Source organism: Equus asinus, chromosome 5, assembly GCF_041296235.1.
Source record: "Equus asinus isolate D_3611 breed Donkey chromosome 5, EquAss-T2T_v2, whole genome shotgun sequence".
In the NCBI taxonomy this organism is placed as follows: domain Eukaryota; kingdom Metazoa; phylum Chordata; class Mammalia; order Perissodactyla; family Equidae; genus Equus; species Equus asinus.
The window spans coordinates 95,488,987-95,513,250 of NC_091794.1; the positions used below are offsets into that span (position 1 = coordinate 95,488,987).

Genomic DNA, 24,264 nt, shown 5'->3' on the forward strand with positions numbered 1-24,264 from the left:
CTTTCCCTCCCCCGCTCCAGATATACTTAGGGGTCACAATTGTTCCATATGACTGTCTAAAATCCACTTATCTAGTTCCCAAAAAAACCTACTAGGATTTTGTTAGAAAATTGAATTTATAAGTTACTTGAGACAGAATTGAAATTCTTATGTTTTTAATCTCTCCATCCATGAACATGGTATACCTATTCATTGAGCAGATTTCCATTAAGTCCTTAGATAGCACTTTGTACTTTTTCTTTATTAGATTTGATCCTCAGTAACTTACAGTTTATCTTTTAAAGCACACTTCATTTTTTACAACAGGTAATATATGTTACAAATTTCTAAAAGCTCAAGTATACATTGACAATTTCCTACCCATTTTCCTCCCGAAGAAAACAATACTAGTTTATCGATTAATTTTAACATGGTTAACACTAGTGCATAGTAATTATATTGATTTTTGTTCCTCAATCTTGTATCTAGTAATCTGGCTGAATTTTCTTTTTATTTCTGGTAGGTTATTTTGGGTTTCTTCTATGTATATGCATCATCTGCAAAGAGCAACCATTTGGTCACTTCTTTTCCACTCTCTCTTTTTTTTCTTTTTCTTTTTTTTTTTTTTTACTGATTTTACTGCTTTGGCTAGGATGCTGCTAATAAAGTAGCTGTGCAAAGTAGCCAGATAATACCTGTGATGGACGGCATTCTTGTCTTACTCCTGACTTTAATGAGAGGCTTCTGTTTCCTATTTATACATGAAATTTGCTGTACGTTCCTGGCAGATGTCTTTATCAGGTTAAAAAAATTTTACCTCTGGTCTTGTTTTGCTAAGAATGAGTATCATTAAGATTTTTATAAACTATTTTATGTACCTGTTGAAGTGATCATATAGTTTTTCTCCTTTAATCTATTAAATATGCTGACTCACCCACTCGTGGAAAAAAAGTAGTCTCAAATAAAACATTTTTACCCCAAGTTGTTATTTATTTTCATGAAGGGGGGAAAAAAGAACCTTTTATGATAGTGAAAATATACTTTATTTTTTTTAATACAATAGCTGCCAGCAATATACTGGTTCCAGAGAGAGAAAAGAAAATACAAGCATTCTATAATAAGCTTTCATTTGCCTTTTCAAGTAATTCTAAAGAAAACACTCCAATTCTGTTCAACGTTATGACTTGGGGAGTTGAAATCTTTTCCCATGATAAAAATATAATTTTGACAGCCCCAACCTTGATAGGTTCTAAAGGATGGAATAAAAAAGCCCACAGAGTATGTCAATAATGAATGCTTCCCTCTCTTTGAATCAAATACTGATTATAACCAGTGTAAGAAATTGGTTAATCAATAAACTTGATGAAATGCGTATCAAATGTTCATGAAAAAATACATTCTATTTCTTCTCATTTTTACCTTATAGATATTTTCTAAAGGATATTTTAAATGCACAGAAATAAAAGCTATCTACAGGCAACTCTGGAAAGATTCAAAACTCAACAGAAGTAAAAATGTCTAAATTCTATCAAGTTGTTTAACTTAGTGTAAGAATAAATGTTAGAAATCTCTTAATTGTATACAGATTTCTCAAGAGTTTAAAGATACGTTGTGTAAGCCAAAGTTACCAAGAAATAAGATCTGATGTGAACTTTATCACAAAAGTCAACAATCTTAGTAAAAGATGCTAACAGAACTGTATAGAAAATCTTCATCTACATTGAAAAAAAAAAAAAGGAAGTTATATCAACTGGAATAGTAGAGAGCTTTCCAACTGTTGAACACAAAAATTTCTCAGAACCCCCTGGAAAACAGTGACAGCTTCCATTCAGACTCGAATCTCCTTGTTGAAGTGGAACAGAAGGGGTTTGTTTAAGTGAAGGGGGAAATGACTCAGTAGTTGTAGAAATGATATCAGATGATTTCCATGATGTCAACCCATACACTACATGAATCGCCATGAAAACTTTTATGTCCCAAATCTCCCAAGATTTTAAGCTATGAGCTTTCCACAAGTATAAGATGGGGTAAAATAAAGAGGTTCTAGGCCCATCCTTCCCACTAGCTTTCCGTCCATTACCCAATCTCAATTTCATTTGACTAACTTCTCTGATAAAGTAATAAGATCTGTCTTTCTACAGAGAAAAATAATTCTCCCTTCATCATCAAAATCATAACAGACAGATTTGCCTTCCGTGGACATCCAGAGACACAGCCAAGTATAATCAATGGGCTAAGTTAAAAAGGCAATAGAGAATAAATGTAAATGCATTCCTTAGATTATCCACATTAAATATGCTTTAGAAACAAAATTCTATGTGATATTTTCACAAACCCACCCTACATGCCTTAGGTTAATCTCTGTGCTAATTTCTCCATTACTAAAGTGAAAATACCTCACAACTGAGGTCCAGAATGTTTCCGCCGATTTTGAGGAATGTAGCCCTCTCCTCCTTAGGCCTCTTCTCTGCAGCACTTAGGCCACCGTTCACCTCAAGGATCACGTCCCTTCTCTGGAATCTTTTTCATACTCTATGCTATGAAGCAAGTTCAACATCATCTCAGTGCCAAGTTACACTATTTAAAAAGTAGGTGCGAAGTGAGGATGGCTGCCTGCCTGCTGGGGCAGACGTGACATTCTCCCCCGCTGACCCCGCTGACCCCACTGACGCTACTGCTAACGGGATTTCTCAACAGATAACCTGATGCTGCTTCTTCCTGGAACCAGATAAATCATCATCCAATATTTAATCACAAAAGGGTGGGTGCTCAAACTTTAGATCAGCAATAAGGAGTTCAAAGAAAGGTAAAGCAAAAAACAATCTCCCTGAGCCAAATGGATACAATTCGAAGCTTTTTTAAGTCTTTCTATACCAAGCTAATTACTGATAGGTTAAAAAAAAAATGCAGCACGCTTATAAAAACCAGGCTGCTTCCATAAAGCCAGTGCTTACTAATGTTAGCGTATCGAAGGGGGAAAACGTGGCTGTTTTAAAGCAATACACTTAAAATTTCCAAAAACAGCCTATGAGAAATAGCACTTCTTAAACAAGTTAGGCATAAAAAAATTACCAAAACTTATTATAGTCACAACCGCACTCTTTGGAGCAGTACTTAGAAAGTCCCATTTTTTAAAAAATGAATAAATACATGGAAAACCTTTGCTTTGTTCTCACCAAGTTCCTCCTCCCTTGTTAAGAGCACAAATAACTCCTGGGTTGGGGCTTCAACTGACAAAAGAGACAGACATGCAGAGTGTGCTCCTCAGTGTGGCTGCAGAAAAGGTTAATTGAAGGAAGTGCAATGATGGAGATTAGGCAAAACTGTGGCAAATATGTACTCACCATAACAACTATAATTTAGTCCAAAAAGAGTGAACCGTCCTGTACCCAAAATCTAACTGTAAATGGGGGTGAAAAGGGACAACTGGTAATCTGTGCGTTTTATCTTGGTTTTAATATAGGAAGGATAATGCGTTCTTTAGATTATCAACATTAAACAGGCTTTAGAAACAAAATTCTACTTGATATTTTGACAAACCCACCCTACATTCCTTAGGTTAATCTCTGCGCTAATTTTTACACTACTAATCATTGCACTGCTATCGCTAAATTAAATATCAGTTTATGTAGTGTTGCTTGAAAGATCAACAAATAGCAAGGTCTATGCTTACCTAAAAAGGAGCTTTTGAAAATAAAGGAAGAAAGCAATAATGTTCCAAATAAATGGCACTGGGCAAAATACAGAGAAGAGACAACACTGTAGGCAGAGTACCAGGGGCCCACTGGTTTCTCTTACGTGGTAAAACGCTTGAGACTATCAGACTTCCCTCCAAACTTTCAGCTTCTACATAGTGTGAGATGTTATAACTGGCATGAAGGATAAATGCTTTTAGGCAAAAGTAAAAATCCACATACAAAGTGAAACAGCAAAATCTGTAGTGACTTTCTGTAGAAGGCTCTCTTCTGGGGTGGTGACACCCTTTAGCTCAAATCCAGGATAGACGAAATTGATACACAGCATATTGATACAGTAGCAATCCTTTCATACACTCTTACTAAGTATTATAAAGTTCCAAAAATACATAAATATTCCTTGTACCATGCATTATGCACTCGAGTTTGGGGCTGACTGATGAAGTCCTGGTTACTATTTTAGCAGTTAAACATTGCACCTCGAAAGTTCTGCCATCTTCACGCAGTGGATGAACACAATGGTGGGGGCTCTGGAGAGATGGCAAACTACCTCTCAAGTGAGAAGTTTGTGATGGAGTGTCTCCAAATTAGAGGAGAGGGGAACGTGGGGCGGGGGGGGTAGGCGGGGTAAAAGAATTTTAAAATAATACTGCTTAGGAGCGTGTATTTAAAGATAGCTACTATACCTGTCTATCCCTTATCCTAACCTGGAATAACAGCATGTTCATGCAAAGTAACATTTCTACCAGACAGGAAGAGGAGCAGTCTGTTAGGAAAAGCATGTATTCTTAGTCAGGGGAAGACGTGAAGTTATCTCTCTTGTAGGTGATATTTTACTTGGTGAGTCTTTTGGCCACATCACTGTAGGCTATTTCCACCTCCTTATCGCTGGGACAGGTGTTGGTGAACTCGTCCCGACTGTAAGCATTAGTTAAGTATCTCCAGATGCCGGTCATGCCTTTCGGAATATCAAAGTTGCGGTATTTTTTGGCCACCACCTGAAATACAAAGAGAACAAAAGTGAGCATTTATTTTCCGTGTCTTGCAAACCAGACACATCTCTGATTTTAGAGCAAACTAATTCTGTGACTCTCTGAGAACCACTTCTATTTGAAAAGAAATCTGTCACCTTCATTCTAACTAGAGTTTTAAATAATGATAAGGACTATAAACTACACCAGAGATTCAGAAGTGACAGTGGCTGGGACAGCCTGCCTTGGTCATCCAGAGAGACGGCCGAGTGCAATCACTGGATAAACACTTTAAAACATACACACTATTTTAGATCTATTTTTCTTGATCTTGATCTTGATTGCACAACTAGCGTTCACTACTATTCTATTTAGCACAGTGCCTCAAACCATCAACGCTCAATAAATATTTTTTGCCTTGAATACAAAAAGCCAGGTGATCACAGAACAGAATTTGACGATATAAGTTGGTGTAGCAAACTCCAGTTCAAAGCCACCTGTTCCATCTTTGAATTTGTCTGCAGTCGCAGAGAAAGATAAATGACGTTCCTCTTTCTCATACGCCTCAATTTTAAGACATAATTTTCCATTTAACTAACTGTAGGGTGTTTCAACTGTTGCCTAAACAGCATTAAGTTACTCTATTTGGGGGGTTCCCGGTCATATGTCAGAAGACGAGGCAAGCTCTGTGCACAGAGGAAACGCCGTCTCAGTAAACAGGCCACCAGCCCACCGGGAGCGCCGTGCACGCAGGCCCACCTTGACAATGTGCAGTTTGGGGAGCAGGTTGCAGTCCGCCAAGGTCATTTCATTGCCATCCAGAAATTTACGTGTCGAAAACTTAATGTCCTCCATACTGTTCTCATCAATTTCATCAGGAAGTGGAGAATTCAGATACTCATCCAGTTTCTGCAGGGTTTTCAAGAGACCCCTCTCCAACGCTGAAAGAAAGACGGGAATTCTATAAGAAGGCAAATCACCCAAGCCCCAGAGCAGAGGCATTGCTCTGCCAGTCAATCCCTGTGTGACTCCAAGCCCGGAGAACAAGACAGACAAGGTTCTCACTCTCCAAGGGGCCAGGGACGAGACAGACAAACTTGCTCAGATAAACATAAAAACAAGCGTGATAGTTTCAAAGAGTGCTATCTGTTAAAACCTGTTAATAACTAAATGCCCCACAGACGAACACTTTATGGGCCAATACAGTTTGTGTTTAAACTGGAAAAATGAGTGAGAAAAGGCAAACCTAGGGGCCGGCCCAGTGGCGCAGTGGTTAAGTTTGCATGTTCTGCTTCAGCGGCCCGGGGTTCACTGGTTTGGATCCCGGATGCAGACATGGCACTGCTTGGGAAGCCATGCTGTGCTAGGCATCCCACATATAAAGTAGAGGAAGATGGGCACGGATGTTAGCTCAGGGCCAGTCTTCCTCAGCAAAAAGAGGAGCATTGGCGGCAGATGTTAGCTCAAGGCTAATCTGCCTCAAAAAAAAAAAAAAGGCAAACCTATTATTTCAAATCTAGAGAGGAAAGTCTTGCTGAGTCAGAGATTCTTGCTCTCAATTTTAAATCCTGCTCCCCTAGACATATGTGGATTTATCACCACGAAAGGTGTTAAACTGCAACACAAACAATCCAAGCAGAAAACCTGGAGCTGCTGCACCATCTCAGAATACACACGAAGTCAAGAACAGTACCGTCTTATAGTAACATGAGAAACACAGAGGTCAGATCAGAGTGTCATTTACAACACTAAACTGGCCGCCTCTTTAGCCAAATGGATTAAGATGCTATAATTATTATGATTCAGAAGAAGTGGGACAAAGCCACCCGTTTATCTGGAAAGTCAAGGGTAGTGACCCTCAGCAGAGGGCCAGTGGGCAGGTCATTAGAAAGGAATATGGAATAACAGTAGAGAGATCTATTATCTCTTATCCTTTACCTTCCGACTCCACCTTCCCCTCCCACTCTCAGGAGAGATGAGCCCCACTGATGATTACAGTACTTGGCCACAAAAGAAGGGCAAATAGCATGAGGTGACACAATCCATATATTTGCAAGTTTGAATAAAGTTGGATTTACAGAAAAAGGCAGTTTTACATGCTGCCTATTAGATATTTCACCAGCAACATAATATATCCTAAAACAATACCTCTTCCCAAGTCCTCCCACCCACTCATCCCTTGGTCCCTTCACTGCAGTCCAGACAACAGATGGGAGTCTCAGCCAGGGAAGAGGCTGCAGGCATCACAGGGCTGAAGGGACTTCAGACGTGCTTAGGAGACAAGACCCAAGAGAGCTCAGAAACCGAGCGAATACGGAAAAAGGAGGACAGATCTAACAAAAGATAAATTGAGCCCCTACTACGGACCAAGTCTTGTTCCAAGCATCGTTAAATTCACTAGTGAATAAAATATAAAAGGCTCTGAGTGGACATTTTGAGGAGCGGCAGTGGTACAGAAAAGCTGGTCACACACGCACGATCGCCAGCGTGAATGCTGGTGCATGACACACGCTTCCTCACCTCTACCAACGCTTCCCCCTTTAAACCTACTTGTAGTTTTTAACATGCTTTTAAAAATGTATGAGTTATGGTCAGTCCTTGATTTGGGCACCTTCTATTACTATTAGGTTTTTAAAGCTGTTAAATTTTTTAATTCAGGGCTGGTTTATGTTAAACTAATGGCCTACTAAATCTGAAATTTCTTCCTTCTAATTCTTGTTATTAAATTAACACATTAATCTTGCTTCCCCAACCATACCACGTGTTTTTTGAAGGTGAAGTTTGTGTCTTGTGCTTCTTCTGTATATCCCCTAAAATTCACGGCACTTGACCTAAGCCCATATTGGACACTTGGTCAACACCGGGCCCAGACTGAGGCCAAGAATTAAGTATAAAAGCTTTGAGTTTCTTAAATGTATGGAAAAGATTCAAAAGGAAATTACGTGAGACTGTAGAACAGACACTTTCAAAGTCAGATGAGTGAAGATATTTGTACTTGGAAGTTCTACCTTTGTGGGAAGCTGAGAATGAGGCGGGCACTGCATTTTGCTATAGAACACAATAGCCATTTAAAAATGTCAAGAAGAACTGGTGATATTTTTTACTTAGGCAAATATCAAACAAACTGGAATGTGTTATGTCAAGTGATAGATGACACGATCAAAGAACTACTTATTTGATTAACAAAAGGTCACTCTAGCCATAGCCAGGATCAACCCAGTTTATTTCTTAGAGAAAACAGTAAAGCAGCAGGCACTGGGACCCAGTAAAACAAAGCTGAGGAGGTAGGAGAGCTCAGTTGCAACTGGAGAAGTGACACGGAATCAGGCCATTTAAAAATAAAAAATATAAAGGCAATAAATATAACCTTTTATTAATTACATACAAGCTACTGGTGATACATATAGTCAGCGGAAATGTAAGTTTATAAATTAACAAGAAGATGCAATGTGAGAATAGCTAGGTTAGTAAGCAGTCCAGCGTATGATGAAAAACTTTTCCTGGTTGTACTTAAAAGGAAAAAAGAGGGGCCGGTCCCGTGGCCGAGTGGTTAAGTTCGCGCGCTCCGCTGCAGGCGGCCCAGTGTTTCGTTGGTTCAAATCCTGGGCGCGGACATGGCACTGCTCATCAGACCACGCTGAGGCAGCGTCCCACATGCCACAACTAGAAGAACCCACAACGAAGAATATACAACTATGTACCGGGGGGCTTTGGGGAGAAAAAGGAAAAAAATAAAATCTTTAAAAAAATAAAGGAAAAAAGCAAAAAAAAGGAGGGAGTAGAATCTCAGGACTGTAAAAGAACAAACTTAAAGATTCGATGAGCTTCCCGTCAAAGGCAGTGAATACGGAATAAACACATATTGGACACGAGGACTTGTGCCTTGATCAGAGTACAATGAACAGAATCACGGCCTGTAAAGAAGATAATATTGCCCGAATTCAAACACTGACAGAATGTCTCAAACGGCACTGGAGTGGCATGGCAAGTTTGAGCAAGTTTATGATCTTCAACTTGCTCTAAATTAATCCTTTTCCTGAATTAATTCTCAAATGTATCCAATAGAAAAATAAAATATCCTAAATTTACAAGGTTTATAACATACAATGCCTATAATCCTAGATATAAGGCGTGGACTAAAATTAAAAAAACAGAAAAACATTACAAGTACTGTTCTTTCTATAATTTTGGACTGAGCAAAGCACCTTCAACGAAGCTGAATTGCTGTACCTAACTAGAACGGTAGTGATTTTTCATTGTTAAGAATGTCAGAATAAAGAGTATATTAATTAAAACAAAGAATACTGCATTGGTTTGATACAATTTTTATGGATCAGCGTAGTAAGGAATAACCAAGAAAACAAAGAAAAAGAGAAGTACCAAGAGGTACTAAAGAGAATCATTCAATAAACAGAATTAAGTTTTGAAGACAAACCATCACAAAGGAATTTGAAGTTGCTTAAAACAAAGAAAATGTTAAGATTAACCACTAGAAGGCAGCAGCAGGCCATCAGAAAGCAGCTTCTTGTCTTTTGCAATTAATAAACCGCGCTATTATTCTCCAATACCCCTGCTGTAGTAACGCTGGTATCTCTAAGGGGGTATTCCAAAAGCTCTAAAAAGAATTAGTAAGTGCAATAGAGGCCATACAATCAGTCTTAAATTAATTATGAAAATCAAAACACTCTCTTTTACCTATGAGAATATAGCAAAATTAAAATGACTAACACACATACACACACACTGGGGTCAGAAGTGTGGGGAAATGAATGCATTCACATTAGTGGGAATATAAACTGGCGTAGACTTTTGCAGAACAGAACCTTCTGACCTATTTGGCATCTAGCACAAGGACAGGCACTGGCAGCACCGTTTGTCATAATAAAAAAAACTTGAGACAATCTAGAAGTCTACAGTGAAATAGTTAAGTAAAAATCCATATTATGGACTACTAGTAGCATTTCTAAAAAATAAGGTAGATCTGAATTTTGATATAGAAGGATTTCTACCACAGAATAGACGAAAAAGACAAGTGCTGAATGTAAATATATACATAAAGGCACATTTATGTACAATGTTTGCAAAATTACATAGAAAAATGAAGGATATGTATTAACTGTTGGGGAAGAGGTTATAGGATGTGCTTAAGAAGGGGCACTGAAATTGCATTATATTTATGTCGATACTATTTCAACTTTTTCAATAAGCATGCATTACTCATTACTTGTATAATCGGAATGAGTAAACACAAAGCAGAAAGCATTCAATGTAACAAGTACGTATCTGCTATAGAAAAACCATACAACTCACAATGAAGAAAACAAAAATTATAAGCACTTACATGGATAAAACTACATTTTAAAGCTACTGCTAGTTTTAATAAAGGGTAATGTTACACAAACAATTTTTAAAGGCCAATAACGCATCACGGGAAAACAAGGGGAGATAATGAGCATTTAAAGATGATTAAATATGCAATTCAGTTTGCTGCAATGATGAACAATGATGAACAACCATCCTCTAATCCCAAATACTTTCCCAGAGAAAGAGACGGAGGGAGGGACAGTGGGAGACAAGTAGGGAGGGAGAATGGATCTCGAATAAAAAGGAGCTAATCAGAACCTATAGGTGTCTTGCCTCCATTTAAAAATAAGAATTTAGACATTACAGAATACGCCTCAGGGCATATGATGGCAGACTTCATCACTGCTAAACTCATGATGGATCTCTTAAGAATATTATAAATACCAGTGGACTAATAAATTATCTATTATTACATTTGGGAGCTTAATAAATTATGTAAACTAGTGAAATCACAGAATTGAAAGAAACAGGAGATCTGGGACAGGTCATACCTGACCCACCTCCATAAAAGGAATTACCCATTAATTTCTCCTTTAACGCTTCAAAAGATGACACAAACTATTACTCCCAATCAACTGGGACATGTTACCAAAAGAAAGATATATTTTATCTATCCATCTCTCTCTCTCTCATCAGTGTTTCCCTTTATTTTATTATTTACATCTTGTTTGTTTACTTTGTACCCCAATCTAAGCATTAGCCCTTCTGTTTGGCTTTCACTAACAATACTACTCCCTTACTTAGAATTAGGTCTTAAACTTGTCCAAACATATTGGATTTTGCAAAATATTTAATAGGGTGGTAAAAGTAATCAAAGACGTGCCCACTCTGATTTGTCATGTAAAATGACAAATCCATCTCCAGGGAAATTGTTTATCGTTTGGGGGAATGAGGTGGATCTCTAATTTCCTAAGCTTATTTAAGGCATTCCATTGCACTAGACAGACAGATAAAGACACCTGCAACCAATGTACATAAGGGGACCCAGTAAGCTCCACGGTGACGTGGAACCCAGTCAGGAGTCGCTTCAGGACAGGTGTACATTCTCAGAAATGATTCTGTCATGGTGTGAACATCACAGTGCCCTTACACAAACCTAGACGGTACAGCCTGCTACACACCTATGTGGGTCTGTGTGGACCTAAAGAACATTAAGCGCAGGACTATATTGTTTTCTAGTCTCACGGCAGGGACGGCCCAGGTGGGGGAGAAGTTGCTTGGCAACTGGAATTCCTATTTACCAATAGGTAATTTAACATAAAGCCTTCTAAGTTGCGCACTGGGTAATCCACTATGCTGTTTGCTCTTGTTGGTTAGGCATTCCAGGGACAGTAAGTGTAGGTGGCCACTTAAGACAGTAACAAATTGATAAACAGAATACAAAGTTATACTTAAATGAGTCACTTCCGCCCCCATTCCCTCCTGCTACCCCACCCCCAAAGCAAGTGATTTTTCTTAAAGCAAACACGTGTTATTCCCCTCTCCTCCCCACCACGTGTCAAAAGAAAGTCAACCACTCGCCAGCTTCCAAAAGCCACAGGGAGAAATAAAAACATTATGACTCTAACTAAGAGAGTTCCAAGAACTATGCAGCAAGAGATGTGGGTACAAAAAGATAGGTTTATGAAAAGAACAGTCACCAGCGTGACGGAAGGGCAGAACAGAAAGGATACTGTCTGTGGACAGGAGGAGCTCCAAGGGGACCATTTACTTAGTGTATAAAAAGCTTAGGAGAAACGTTAGTCAGAAAAACAGCCAATTACTAAGGAAAATTGCTCCCAAACCAAGGCAGCTACTGGAACACATTTAATAGATGTAAGCCAGGCCTGGGCACTACGGTTTTCTCCTTTTTGCCCTTCCCTGTAGAAAAACATTTCATGCAGTGAATATTATTCCAGAAACCATTGAAATTCAATACTAAATTATCAAACGCTGCAATTTTAAAATTTAATAATCAAAATATAATAGCTTGAGTAGCTTGGAAATCTGCCTGCTGAAATAACATAAGGAAATCAGCAAGTATTTCCACTTTTTAAAAGATGTTTATTCTTGCTTAACCAGCACTAACATTTTTTCCCTTTGGTATTCTTGTTCATTTGCTGCCAATAAACTTCTACCCAAAGGAACCCCACCCGAGCTACCAAACGGTCTAAAACCGTGATGGAGGAAAGCGTCTTTGGGAGCTGGCTTTTTGGTTACTGTGATTTTTAATGAAATGTTAATGCTTTCACTATACAGTTTTCCCCAGAGAGAACAAAGCTTAACATCCCAAAGAGAAGAAAAACGGAAATTACTGAACGGCGCAGCTAAGACAAGCTTCCTTAAACAGGATCTCTTTCAAAGAGGCTTCCCTTCACTGTACCTGAGTTTGGTAAATGAAGTAACAAGACAGTGCCCTTTAATAAATAAAAGAAGGAAACTGCGTCTGTACTTCCTAAACCATTTTCACCATGAAAATGTGACTTGTAACTAAAATCCTAGTTTTAGGATACAGAGAGATTTGGAGGTGTCTAACGGCGCTCCGAGAGCAACTCCAAAGACTGCTCTTTAAGGATAAGCAGCACACAATCCACCCGGGCTGATTTTAGGCTGCTGGCACCCAACAATAAACAAAAGACTTCCTGATAGGTTAAATTAAGCTACAGCAGTCTACTCCAAACCACCACGACCAGCCAATCCACTGTTTTTGATGCGCCGTTAATTCTTTGCCTAGCTCCCTTCGCAGTAACTTCTAAGAAAACAAGAACAAATTCATTTGATAAACATTTTATCACACACCCAATATATGCTAGGCACTGTTCCACGAGCTAGAAACACGGAAAAATGGCAAATTAAGGACTAACCCTGACTGATCATCAAATCTCTGATCAACTGCGAAAGCCAGTTTTTAATACTTACGGACTCCAAAATCTTCATTTATAAATCACTGTCCTAATAGGGTTTTTTGGTTTTGTTTTCTGTTCATTTGTTCTTTGCAAAGGTAATTTAAACGTTTGTTTTTTTTACCTTCATTAGCCTCTGGCCTTGAATTCTTGATATATGCAGAGAATTTGGCAAAGATGTCCATTCCAGCAGTATTTGATTCTGGGTGTTTTGGTGAAAGTTTTAAGTACCTAAATGGAAAAAGTGATAATGGATTACGTATCCTCCAGAAATACATTAGCATAAGTTCTCTCAATCAAGAAACCACTGTGCTAGCAGTTACTAGACATCTTTTAACAGTTATTACTCTAAGCAATGCCATCATCTGTTTTCTATGATATTTTTAAGATGTGTTTTTTCCTTAGGAAACAAAGCTCTGCTGTGCTTTTGTTCACATATTCATATTCTTGGCAACCGAAGGCATCCGCACTCCACCTCCATTTTATAGATTAGAATGTGGGGAAACGGCCTACTTGTTCGCAGACTTGTGCCAAACCAATGGGCGTCTTAAAAAGAGAGGCCTAGGGCAGCGCTGTCCGAGAGAACCTTCTGTGATAGCGGAAATATTCTGTATCTGAACTGCCCAAAACGGTTGCCACGAGTGACATGTGGCTATTTGAATACGAATTTAATCACAATGAAATAAAGTCAAAATTCACTTCCTCACTTGCACCAGTCACATTTCAACTGCAGAGCTTTTTCAAATAGGAATGCCAACCAGACCCCTAGTATGCCATGCACTGAAGCAGCCCTGACAGGAGGAAAGGAGGCCAGGCTGGTCGTCCACTGTAGGTGCAGGACAAAGACAGCAGGAGGCAGGTCACTCACTTCAATCTGACACACAGGATTTTCAACACCTCCCTTAACTATTCTCTTTCTTTGTTTTCAAGGAAGATTAGCCCTGAGCTAACTACTGCCAGTCCTCCTCTTTTTGCTGAGGAAGCCTGGCCCTGAGCTAACATCCGTGCCCATCCCCCTCCACTTTAAATGTGGGACGCCTGCCACAGCATGGCGTGCCAAGCGGTGCCATGTCCACACCCGGGATCTGAACCGGCGAACCCCAGGCCGCGGAGATGCGGAACGTGCGAACTTAACTGCTGTGCCACGGGGCCAGGCCCCCCCCCTTAAATATTAAGGGTGGGACTGAGCAACGGAAAAACAAAATGCCACAAATTGGGCTAAAAAGTGCTTTGTTGTGTTGTTACAGTTTTTCTACTTTGAGAAGAGACATTCATGACACAACAGCTTTAAAAAAAAAGAAACCACACAAATATGCGTTTTATATATTTAAATTTCAAATACACACACTCAGTGTGTATTTCTTCTCAAACTGGAAAATACATGTGAAAAAGCTCAACTCTTTACTCCTCCCTCAGCAGAGCCTGCTGCACTCCAGGGGGCCAGGCCTGGGAGTTCAGACTCTCAGCACCATTGGAGGAAGATGCCTCAGCTTAAAGGCCCTGCAAAATGTCAGCGGACAGTGGACTCGGGGACCTTAAGACTTTGGGAAAAATCTTACACTGAACTAGTTATTTAGATTTATTCATACACTTTATGATGCTGTCCTGCCATTTTTCTTTAAATTAAAAATGAAAGAGGAGGGGCTGGCCCCGTGGCTGAGTGGTTAAGTTTGCGCGCTCCGCTGCAGGCAGCCCAGTGTTTTGTTGGTTCGAATCCTGGGCGCGGACACAGCACTCCTCATCAAGCCACGCTGAGGCAGCGTCCCACATGCCACAATTAGAAGGACCCACAACGAAGAATATACAGCTATGTACCGGGGAGCTTTGGGAAGAAAAAGGAAAAAAAATAAAATCTTAAAAATGAAAGAGGTATTTTTAGAAAGAAACAGTTCAGTTGCAAGCTGTAGTTTCAGCTTAGTTTTTATATTCATATTTTTTACATTATTTCAAATTCAAGAGATCTATTTTCTAAATTGGACACAGTACTATATTGCTAAGGAGAATATAGAACATCGATTGCACACCTGTATGCTCAAGTTACCTCTTTTTAATATCTCTCAATTTTTAAGCTTAAAGATTTCTCTTATAAATGAAATTATTTACATAAGTTTTTCAGTGAACAACTGTAGTAAATGAATTTCACTTGAGTTTATAAATATAATGTATATGTATATATTTTTTCCTCTTAACTATAGAAAACTTTACCCTCTCTGTCTCTCTCTCTCTTTTTCTGCCTGAACTGAAACAGTTAATCTGAGGTTCCACATCCCTGGATTTCCCTTGAATAGAAAAACAACCAGCCACCAGTTTAAAGTTTTCACCGCTTGTAATACAGTACCTTCACTGACTCACTCCAAACAAAAAATAGTGCAAGGAACACAAGTGCCTCTTCAATATACATCTGTGTCTTCCTCTAGCCAAGCTTCCAAAATTATCTCTTCTTTCCCCAACCAGTATTTAGCTGTACCAACTTTGTCTAATGAAGTAAACTTTGTAATTCTCAAAATAACTTACAGGAAGGTAGGCTTGAACTACAGATCATTTATATGTTCATTAGTCACGCATATATTCATTTATTCTAAAGTATCTACTATGTGTCAGGCATTGTACTAGGTGCTGGGGATACAATGATGAGCACACAGAAGCATACTTACTGGTGACTTATTTTAATGGACAGGTAAGGATGAAGAAAGATTTGCAATCAGCATATCCTTACTCATGTGGAAATAGATGCTGTGAGAATTCTTAAAAAACACTGTTCTCCAAAGCAGATTAAACACGCCCTATTCTCCTCCAAAACAATCCATTAAATTCGTACCATTAATTTAATGCATACAATACTATAGCTACAAGAGATGTTCACCTCAATCTCTCATTTTGCCTAAAAGGAAATTATATTACAGAAAGCTGACAGACTCGGCCCCAAGTCACTGAACTAGTTAAAAGTATCATCAAACTAAAACTCAGATTTCTCTCCCCAGACCCAGCGTTGTTTTTATTTTTGCTCTATTATAGACCAGGTTCTCTCTAAAAGTAATCAAATTGGAAACCAGTAGGTCCAAAATCAGTTGCCAGCTTTTTCTGCATTCCCCCCCAAACACTGGATTTTAATAATTCATCATTACTAGTTTTAGCAAACAGCTTGATAAAGCAATAATTTTTAACTATTGTTGAGCATTCATTTTTAACACTTAACAAAAGGCAAATAATTAATAAAAGGCTCTGTGTCAACAACAGAACGGACATGAGCATCTAGGGTATTTAGACTTCCAGATCAGCCCCTTATTCTGCATTACATCACAGACTATTAATGGTAGACTAGCTAAGACTATTTCCATCCTTTTTGGAAAATCTCAGACATTTTCTCGCTTCTTGTGTGAATATAGGTATAAAGGCTGGTTACAGAGCCTATTAAATTATCTTTGTAAACGCAGTTTTGTCTATTTCTCATTTTTAAAAAAAGGCTTAATGACACTTTATCGATCTCTCTTCCACATTACCCAGCATCCTTCTATCCTTGTATCAGTAAAGTTAGCCAAGTATACAGGCCTGCTTCAGCTAAAAACCCAAATTCAAAGCTCTTTTGAAAAAAGCTTTTTATTTATTTACTGGCAAAGTAATTCCCTCATTCAAGCAAGGGGAACTTAAAAAAATCCATAGATACTTTCCCCACAGGAGAAGAAAGAGAAAGTTTCTTCTTTAAAACCTAGAGTTACACAGCCCAGCAGTTCCTGGATATAAGCTTTTCCTTAGTCTCTAACTCCACAACTGCAGGGCGCAGCTGCCTGTGTTACTATTTGTCATGATCAAATCAGGAAGTGCCACATAAAAACACTCTGTTCTCAGTATAATCAAATGCCAAACACATGTTATTAGAGATGCTAGATTCTAGGCTACAGCTTGGACAACGGTCTGACTTTTCTCCTCATCCTGTCTGGAAACGAGAAGGCTGCAACCAGTGTCAAGCTAAGGACTTGAAGGCTTTCGTGTCCTAGAGGGACAAGGTTGTGGGCCAGCATGGTCCCAAATGCCCTAAACAAAGGAGGAAAGGAAGAGGACCGCAGCTGGTGGTCCCAGAAACACCTCCTCCTCGCACCCATCCTCCAGGAACGACTCTGCACGACAGAGACCGTGCTGCGTGACCAGCATCTCACATCAGGGCTGCAGAGCCACTAAGGGGAAGGCAAACACGCTGTTCCAAGACACGCAGATGAAAATTCACCCGAAGTTAAACCCCACCTACTTTTTAGAAAGGATTCCTTGAACTAAGGTTGACAAGCACCTTAGGCCCAGCTGCTCATCACAGGCAAGTGAGCTATCTTTGACTTCTCTCCACCCTTCAATTTTGTTCTCATTGAAGCACAGTCCCAATGAAAGCCTTATAGTTTACTTCTTTCATAAAATCCAAAAGCAAGGAAATGAGGGACAGAAGAGAACAGAGGGGACAGGCTTCTTCAGCCATACAGACCCGGCTTTGAAAGTAAGTGTGCCAGCTCTGCCACCCTTAACTGTGAAACCCTGGACAATTATTGAGATTACTCATCTTCAGTTTCTTCATAAAGTCTCTGAGAGGATTAAGTGAGGTAATCCATCAAACAATGCACAGTGCGCCGTGCATGGCACCTAATTAGCCCTTGACCGTGAGCTAATAACAGCAGCGGCGTTAGCAACATCAAACACACTCCCTTCTGTGTAAAGGGAAACTCTAGAACTTTATTTAGAAACTCTTTCAAAATATAAATTTCAAAAACAAGGAAAATACGCCTAGAGAGAATTTAGCACACTGTAAACCCTTTATAACAGAAAGATCTCCAGGTTTAAAGTAAATTATTTAAACTGAAAGAAAAAACTATCTCTGATTAGACTATCTCTGTGAATACGCCCAAACAAAATGGGGCTGAAATTTCTCTATGAAAAAAAGCAAAGTGAAAATGTTTCTTTTCAAGGTGCAATTCAAAAGCTACGTGTTACAGAGCATTAGATGCCAAGAAACCAGAATATTTTTATATTAGCTCTACTTTCTCTCTTCCCTCTGAAAAAAGCTCTATTCCTCTGAAAAAAATAACAAGGAACAATGAAAATTCTTTATTTTTGTCGATGTTCCTGCTTGTCATTGTAGAAGGCAGCTAGAAGAGAGTATGAAAAATGTCCGTTAGACTAAAATGGCAAGTATGTTATCAGCACACTGATTTCAAAAACTTAACTATCCTTGGAAGGGTTTACACAATACTTCAGACAAAGCTTTAAAACAAAAAAGGGTTTTCTTCATAGAGAATGAATAAGTCATTCAAACTGTTTCTCTATTTATAAGTTAATATTGATACAACGCTCTACAGTGATGTGAGAGGAAGATCACTTTCATCAGTGTCTGAGGACAAGTTGGCAAATACGGAACTTCCCTCTGAGCTGACAGACCTTTAAGAACACAAAGGATCCAGCGGGTTCTATGGTGCAACAATCTTTCAAAAGCTATTTCCACTAAGTTGAATGCATGTTCCTAATGGTTCCTTATTGATGTGTATAAAGCTTCAATTTATATTTTACACAGATCCCAGTTTTGGGGCCAGCCTGGTGGCACGGTGGTTAAGTGCACACGTTCCACTTCGGTGGCCCAGGGTTTGCTGGTTCGGATCTCGGGTGAGGACATAGCACTGCTTGGCAAGCCATGCTGTGGTAGGTGTCCCAAATAGAAAGCAGAGGAAGATGGGCATGGATGTCAGCCCAGGGCCAGTCTTCCTCAGAAAAAAGAGGAGGATTGGCAGCAGACGTTAACTCAGGGCTAATCTGCCTCAAAAAAAAAAAAAAAGGAAAGATCCCAGTTTTGGTTTATTGGTAATCAATTATAAACATGGTCTGGAGGAAAAGCCAAGATATAGTTTATTAATGTTGGTCTGGAGAAGCTTTGCTGGGGATAGGAGGAAGGTCTGGACTCCTGGAGGGAGAGAGAAAAGAAGTTTGAGGCTCTCAGAACAGGAAAGAAGGCAGAGGATAAATTTTTAGAATACAGGACTAAGAAAATGAAATTTTAGGCTTAGCACAAGATTGCTAAAGAAAAGGCAATAAAAGACAGGCTGGTTAAAGACAGAGGCCCTGTTCCTCATGCTCCCAGCAGTCCTCCCTCTGCAGACCCCGCTCCCGCAGGCCGAGCTCCAGCCACCCTTCAGGTCCCCAAAAGAAACATCATTTATTCAAAATCAGCCTTCTGCCTGGAATCCCTGCCACGCCTTCCTTCACTGCTGAGCGTCACTCTTCTTTTTTAATGGAAGCTTAACTCAGGTGTTAGCTCTTCTCTAAAGCCTTTCCTGACCCCACTCCCTTTCCCACACCACCGCCACAGCTCCACACACACCACTGCGCCTCTGGAGGGCAGGAACTCTCTTAGTCAACACTGCATCCACGGGGCTTTGTTGCACAGTATCTGTTTGCAAAATGAATGAATGAATGAATGAATGAATGAATACTGAGTAATTATTTTAGAATCCTCTGACCCAAAAACCCCATTCTCGGGAAACTTATCTGGATATGGAGGGTAAAAGTCAAGTTAACTAGTAAGAAACTTCTGTAACTAGTAAGTTAACTTCTGGCTTGGGCCAGAAGAAAAGACATACTTCAGAACAGTGAAACTGGAAAAGCCTAAAAGAAACCAATCATGCTTTGAACCTATTCCAAAATTAATAGCATGATGCAAAACTGCATATCGGCAACTTAGGTAACTGCCGTTACAGTAGATCTGTTTCTCACCGGTACCTCACGTTATAGGAAATAGTTGAACACTTTCAAGTCGTTAACTATGTGGGCTAATCCGCAGACCCTGGGACTCTAAAACACCTCACAGAAATACAGCAATAAAGACTGAATCCCAGGACACAGTTTACAATGTCAACTCCCTCGGTAGCTTCAGAAAGGACCTTTAAGATGGCCTGACGGGAAACCCCCCAGCCACATGCAGCGCAATCCTGCTTAGACGTTCTGGCTGGGTTCAGTTTGACTCTTTCTTCGCCCATCTCTTCTCCGGAATCTTCTCTCTCAGTTTGGGACGCACATCCCTGAAATAACCAGTCTTCCTGTCCCAAACCTACTTTTACCATGTACTCCACAGCTTAATCAGATTCCTGCCTTTCTTCGCATGGCTTATTAGCCCAGCCAGAAGCCAATTCCGACATCTGTGAGGCATTATTATAATGGATGAAAAGAAGCCCTAGTCAGTCCAACTTAATACTGTGAGAATTTCACTCAAGCACCATCAGGAGAAAGATCCCTAAGGGCCAGTAAGACAAAGCTTTAAAGAGATGGCAAGACTTCCGCGCACATTTTCTTTGATACTCACTTGGGAGGGCATAAGACTTCTTCGAGAAATTCTTCAATCTTATTTACATCCGTTTTGACTTCATTGTTGAAAGTTATAAATGGTGGGTGAGTCCCGGGAGCCAAGTTCTGCAGGTCTGCAGGCTTCCTGTTAGGCAAAACAGTCGTCAAAATTGGATCATTTTTTATTCTCACTGAGAAACAATACTTTAAATTCTCAGAGTGGTTCTAAATCTTAACATATGGGGCCACCCCAGTGGCGTAGTAGTTGAGTTCATGCATTTCGCTTTGGCAGCCCAGGATCAGCTGGTTCGGATCCTGGGCACAGACCTACACATTTGTCAAGCCGTGCTGTGCTGGCGTCCCACATACAGACTGGAGGAGGAATGGCACGGATGTTAGCTCAGGGCCAATCTTCCTCACCAAAAAATAAAATAAAATAAATTTTAACACATAAAAAAATGAATAAGAAATAGTATTTTTTTTCCACTAAGTATAAAAGCTGCAATAGCACTCTAATAAGCAGCAAGCCTCCACAAAGCACATAATTTATGGTAAGAAAATTAGGAGTCTTTGATTTTAACCAAAAGACAAAGTCCTTCATTCTCATTCCAAATTCAACTAAGGTGCTTATTAGAAACGGTGGTAGAATGAGGGGGAAAAACGGCTTAGAAAGTCAGTCTTTAGTTTCAACTCTGGCACCAACTCATCGTAGAAAGATGGGTAAACCATAACTTATCTAGGCCTTCCTGTGTGTGTGTGTGTGTGTGTGTGTGTGTGTGTGTGTGTGTTTCTAAACCAAAGGAGCTGACTCCTACAGTCCTTTTCAACTCTAAGACTCCAAATTCAGACGCTACCTCTGTTCCATTTCCCAGAAGTCTAGACTCAACAAAGGAAAAGATCACCAGATTCGACTATCTAATATCAAAATTACTTCAATATACAAAAGATAGCACTATCAAAGGTAAAAGGCAACACAGAACGGACAAAATATTATAGCGAATAAGAAAGGCTGTATATAGATATACATATATAGCTATAGATATATATGGATATAAAATAGATAGATTTTATTACACAGATCTTATTAGATAACAATTTTGTCCAAATTCATTTAAAAAGTCATCAAAAAATCAAATAGGAATGGGTCAAAAGAAATTGATAAACAATAGATAAAATAAGTGAACACAGGGAAAAAAATGTCAAAAAAAATTATCAAAGAAATTCAAACTAAACAATGAAGACATTTTTCTCCTATTAATTAGGAAAAACTGAAAACACACAGAACACTAATAAAGATGCCAAAACTGGTATGCTTACAACTACGAATAGCAAGGTGTGGGCACTACTATATCAAAAACTGTATCAAACTGGCTCACTGAAGCCCACCAATGAATCCTAGAATCAACACTACGACCAGACGCGGTGTGCATCCTAATGATGAGAGGTGGAGCATACGCCTCCACAAAGTATTCTCAGCAAAAAAGTTGAACCCAAATCTAGAATCAAGCTTCTTCGGGCAGCTGTCTCTCAAAGTGGGATCTAGGGACCCAGAGGTCAACATCATTCTCAGAACACTAAGACGTCATCTGCCTTTCTCACTCTCTCATGCCTGTGCAGTGGAGGTTTCCACAGGCTACTTGGCGTATGATGTCACAAGGTAATGTATACAGAAGTAGACTAAGAATCTGTCTTCTATAAGGTAGACACTAGAGATATGCAAAAATGTAACACAACAACACTCTTCTCACTAATTTTGTTTTGGAAAATATAGTTGTCTTTCATTAAATGTTTTTGATGATAACAAATAATGGGTTCATGATTATTATATTTAAATGAAGTAGTGAGGCCGGCCCCGCAGCCTAGTGGGTAAGTTCAACACGCTCCGTTCAGCAGCTCAGGCTCAGTTCCCGGACACGGACCTACACCACCCTTTGATGGCCACGCTGTGGTGGCGAGCCACATACAAAATAGAGAAAGACTGGCACAGACGTTAGCTCAGGGCAAATCTTCCTCAGCAAAAAATAAATGAATGAATGAATGACTGGACTAATAAATGAACATTTTTTTAATTTCTTAGCTTTAATTTCTAGCACAGTAAAATCAATAGATATAACCCACATAACTGAAAGCTCTTTGAGATCTTCAATAATTTAAGAGTAAGAAAAAGCTCATTTACAGGAAACAGGAGGGGTTAGAGGACAAACTTAAATGATAGCACAAGGAAGCAATCAGTCAAATCCAGAATGTGGGAAAATCTACAGTTCAACTGATTAGACTTCTACCAGCCAATGGCCCCGGGGGAAAAAAGTCACAAACGGGGGTTGGAAGGGACTGTTGTAGATGAAGAAAAATTTAAAAGACATAACCAAATATAACGAGAAGAATTTGTGTGGTCCTGATTTGACCAAACCAGCCAAAGATAAAAAGATATTGTGGAGCCAGATGGGGAAATCCAACTATACACTGGGAACCGGATGTGCTAATGGCACTGTGGGTAGGTAAGAAAACGTCCACAGTGTTTGGAGACACGCACTGAAGGAAGCAGGGGTGAAATGACATGATTCCCAGGACTTGTTTTAAAACATTTCAGAAAAAAATAAATAAATAAAAAGAAGAAGAAAAAGGGACAGAGCAAATAGCAAAATCTTGATAACTGAATTGAGGTTATGAGGAAGTCAATTCTACTCTTGTGTATGTTTGAAAGCTTTCATAATTAAAAGGATAAAACTTAAAAAATGCAGCACGATAATGTATTGCTTCAAAGAACTGTTCCCCTCCTATTTTACTCTTTCCTTCCTTCCTTCCCTTCTTACCACAAATGCACAGAATCTGAGTAAAATAAAGGATATCCTCAAGTGTATCAAGGTGAAACACTTTCTCATTGAAAAGAACTTTAAAAATAGAGCGCCCCCTAAAATCTACTCTCGGTCCAGCTTATCCATTTCCCCGGTCTCACTCGTATTCATTCTCTCTTCCCCTTTCTCCCTCTCCCCCTCTCTCAGTTTAGATTTAGAGAGTACCTCATCTTTCTATGACTACATTCCAGTCAAAGAGACAAAGGCTTCTTACTTAACCACCCAATTAGTCCACGTTTTCTAACTCAGAGCCTTCCCTCTACCCAAGTTCTAGGGCCCATCTCCCCCCAACTCAAAGAAAAATTAAGACATGTTTTCTGTCAACTTTCATAAGAACCTAGGCTCCAAAAGAGGGCTTTTAAAAGTCCATATCTGATTTGATTTTCAACTCTGATTCTTGTACTAAGCATTCTTTGGTCTGACAAGGTAAAGCCAAGCACAAAACAATCGGAATATATGACACCTGAGTAAGTCTTCTGGCTCCACATTTTTTTAAATAGTGAGGTGTGCCTATAAGATTCCAGTAATTTGATAAGTACTCGACTCTAAATTAGAACGAATCCTTTCCCATTGTTCATTTCATTGGTTCTTTTGGTTCCTCCTCCTTACTCAGCATCCTGACCACCTGTTCTTTGATCACTGAAGAGTCCAGCACGTCCAAGACCAGAGTCATCTTTCGTCTTCAAGTTGCCCACTCACATTCTCACTCACAAACTCACAATTGTTCCGACTTCTAACTTATTTCCTCCTCAACTCAAGAAGACCTTGAACATAATCAAGAATACAGAAACACCAACAGTTTAGGGTTTATGTATTTATTTTCAAATCTTAACATTTTAAAGTTAAAAAAAAAAAAAGGCAGCACAGGTAAGAAAGAAGAGTATCTCGTCAAAGCAAGCAGGGCTAATAAAATCTGCAGAAAATACACGAGAGAAAGAGAACACACACATCTCCCATAAATGATGGCAGCGATGGGTAAGAACGTTCTTTAATCTTGTTATATACAAATTGTGATCACCTGGAAAACATTTTTCTCATTCTAAAGTTATAAAACATATCCATCAACATTTTTATGACTAACAAACAGTATATTAAATACCTAAGAGTAAAGTAATAACATATGTCTGTGTTTTTTACAAATAATTTTTTCAGGACTAGGGTAGAGTCAGGTGAAGTGGAAGAAAGGGACTAATGCTTTAAAAATAACCCA

At 39.3% G+C, this 24,264-nt stretch overlaps 1 protein-coding gene across 1 annotated transcript in view; it reads right to left on the minus strand.

The window, feature by feature from the left end:
• Positions 1 to 270: 270 nt before the first annotated feature.
• CLIC4 (chloride intracellular channel 4) overlaps positions 271 to 24,264 on the minus strand; it is a 64,398-nt gene continuing 40,404 nt past the window's right edge. Inside the window, exons 3-6 of the mRNA XM_044770015.2 lie at positions 20,219 to 20,344; positions 13,016 to 13,122; positions 5,405 to 5,586; positions 271 to 4,672 (exon numbers count right to left, since the gene is read on the minus strand). Coding sequence (XP_044625950.1) covers positions 4,508 to 4,672; positions 5,405 to 5,586; positions 13,016 to 13,122; positions 20,219 to 20,344 — 580 coding nt within the window. The 3' untranslated portion in view covers positions 271 to 4,507. The remainder of the gene's footprint in view (positions 4,673 to 5,404; positions 5,587 to 13,015; positions 13,123 to 20,218; positions 20,345 to 24,264) is intronic.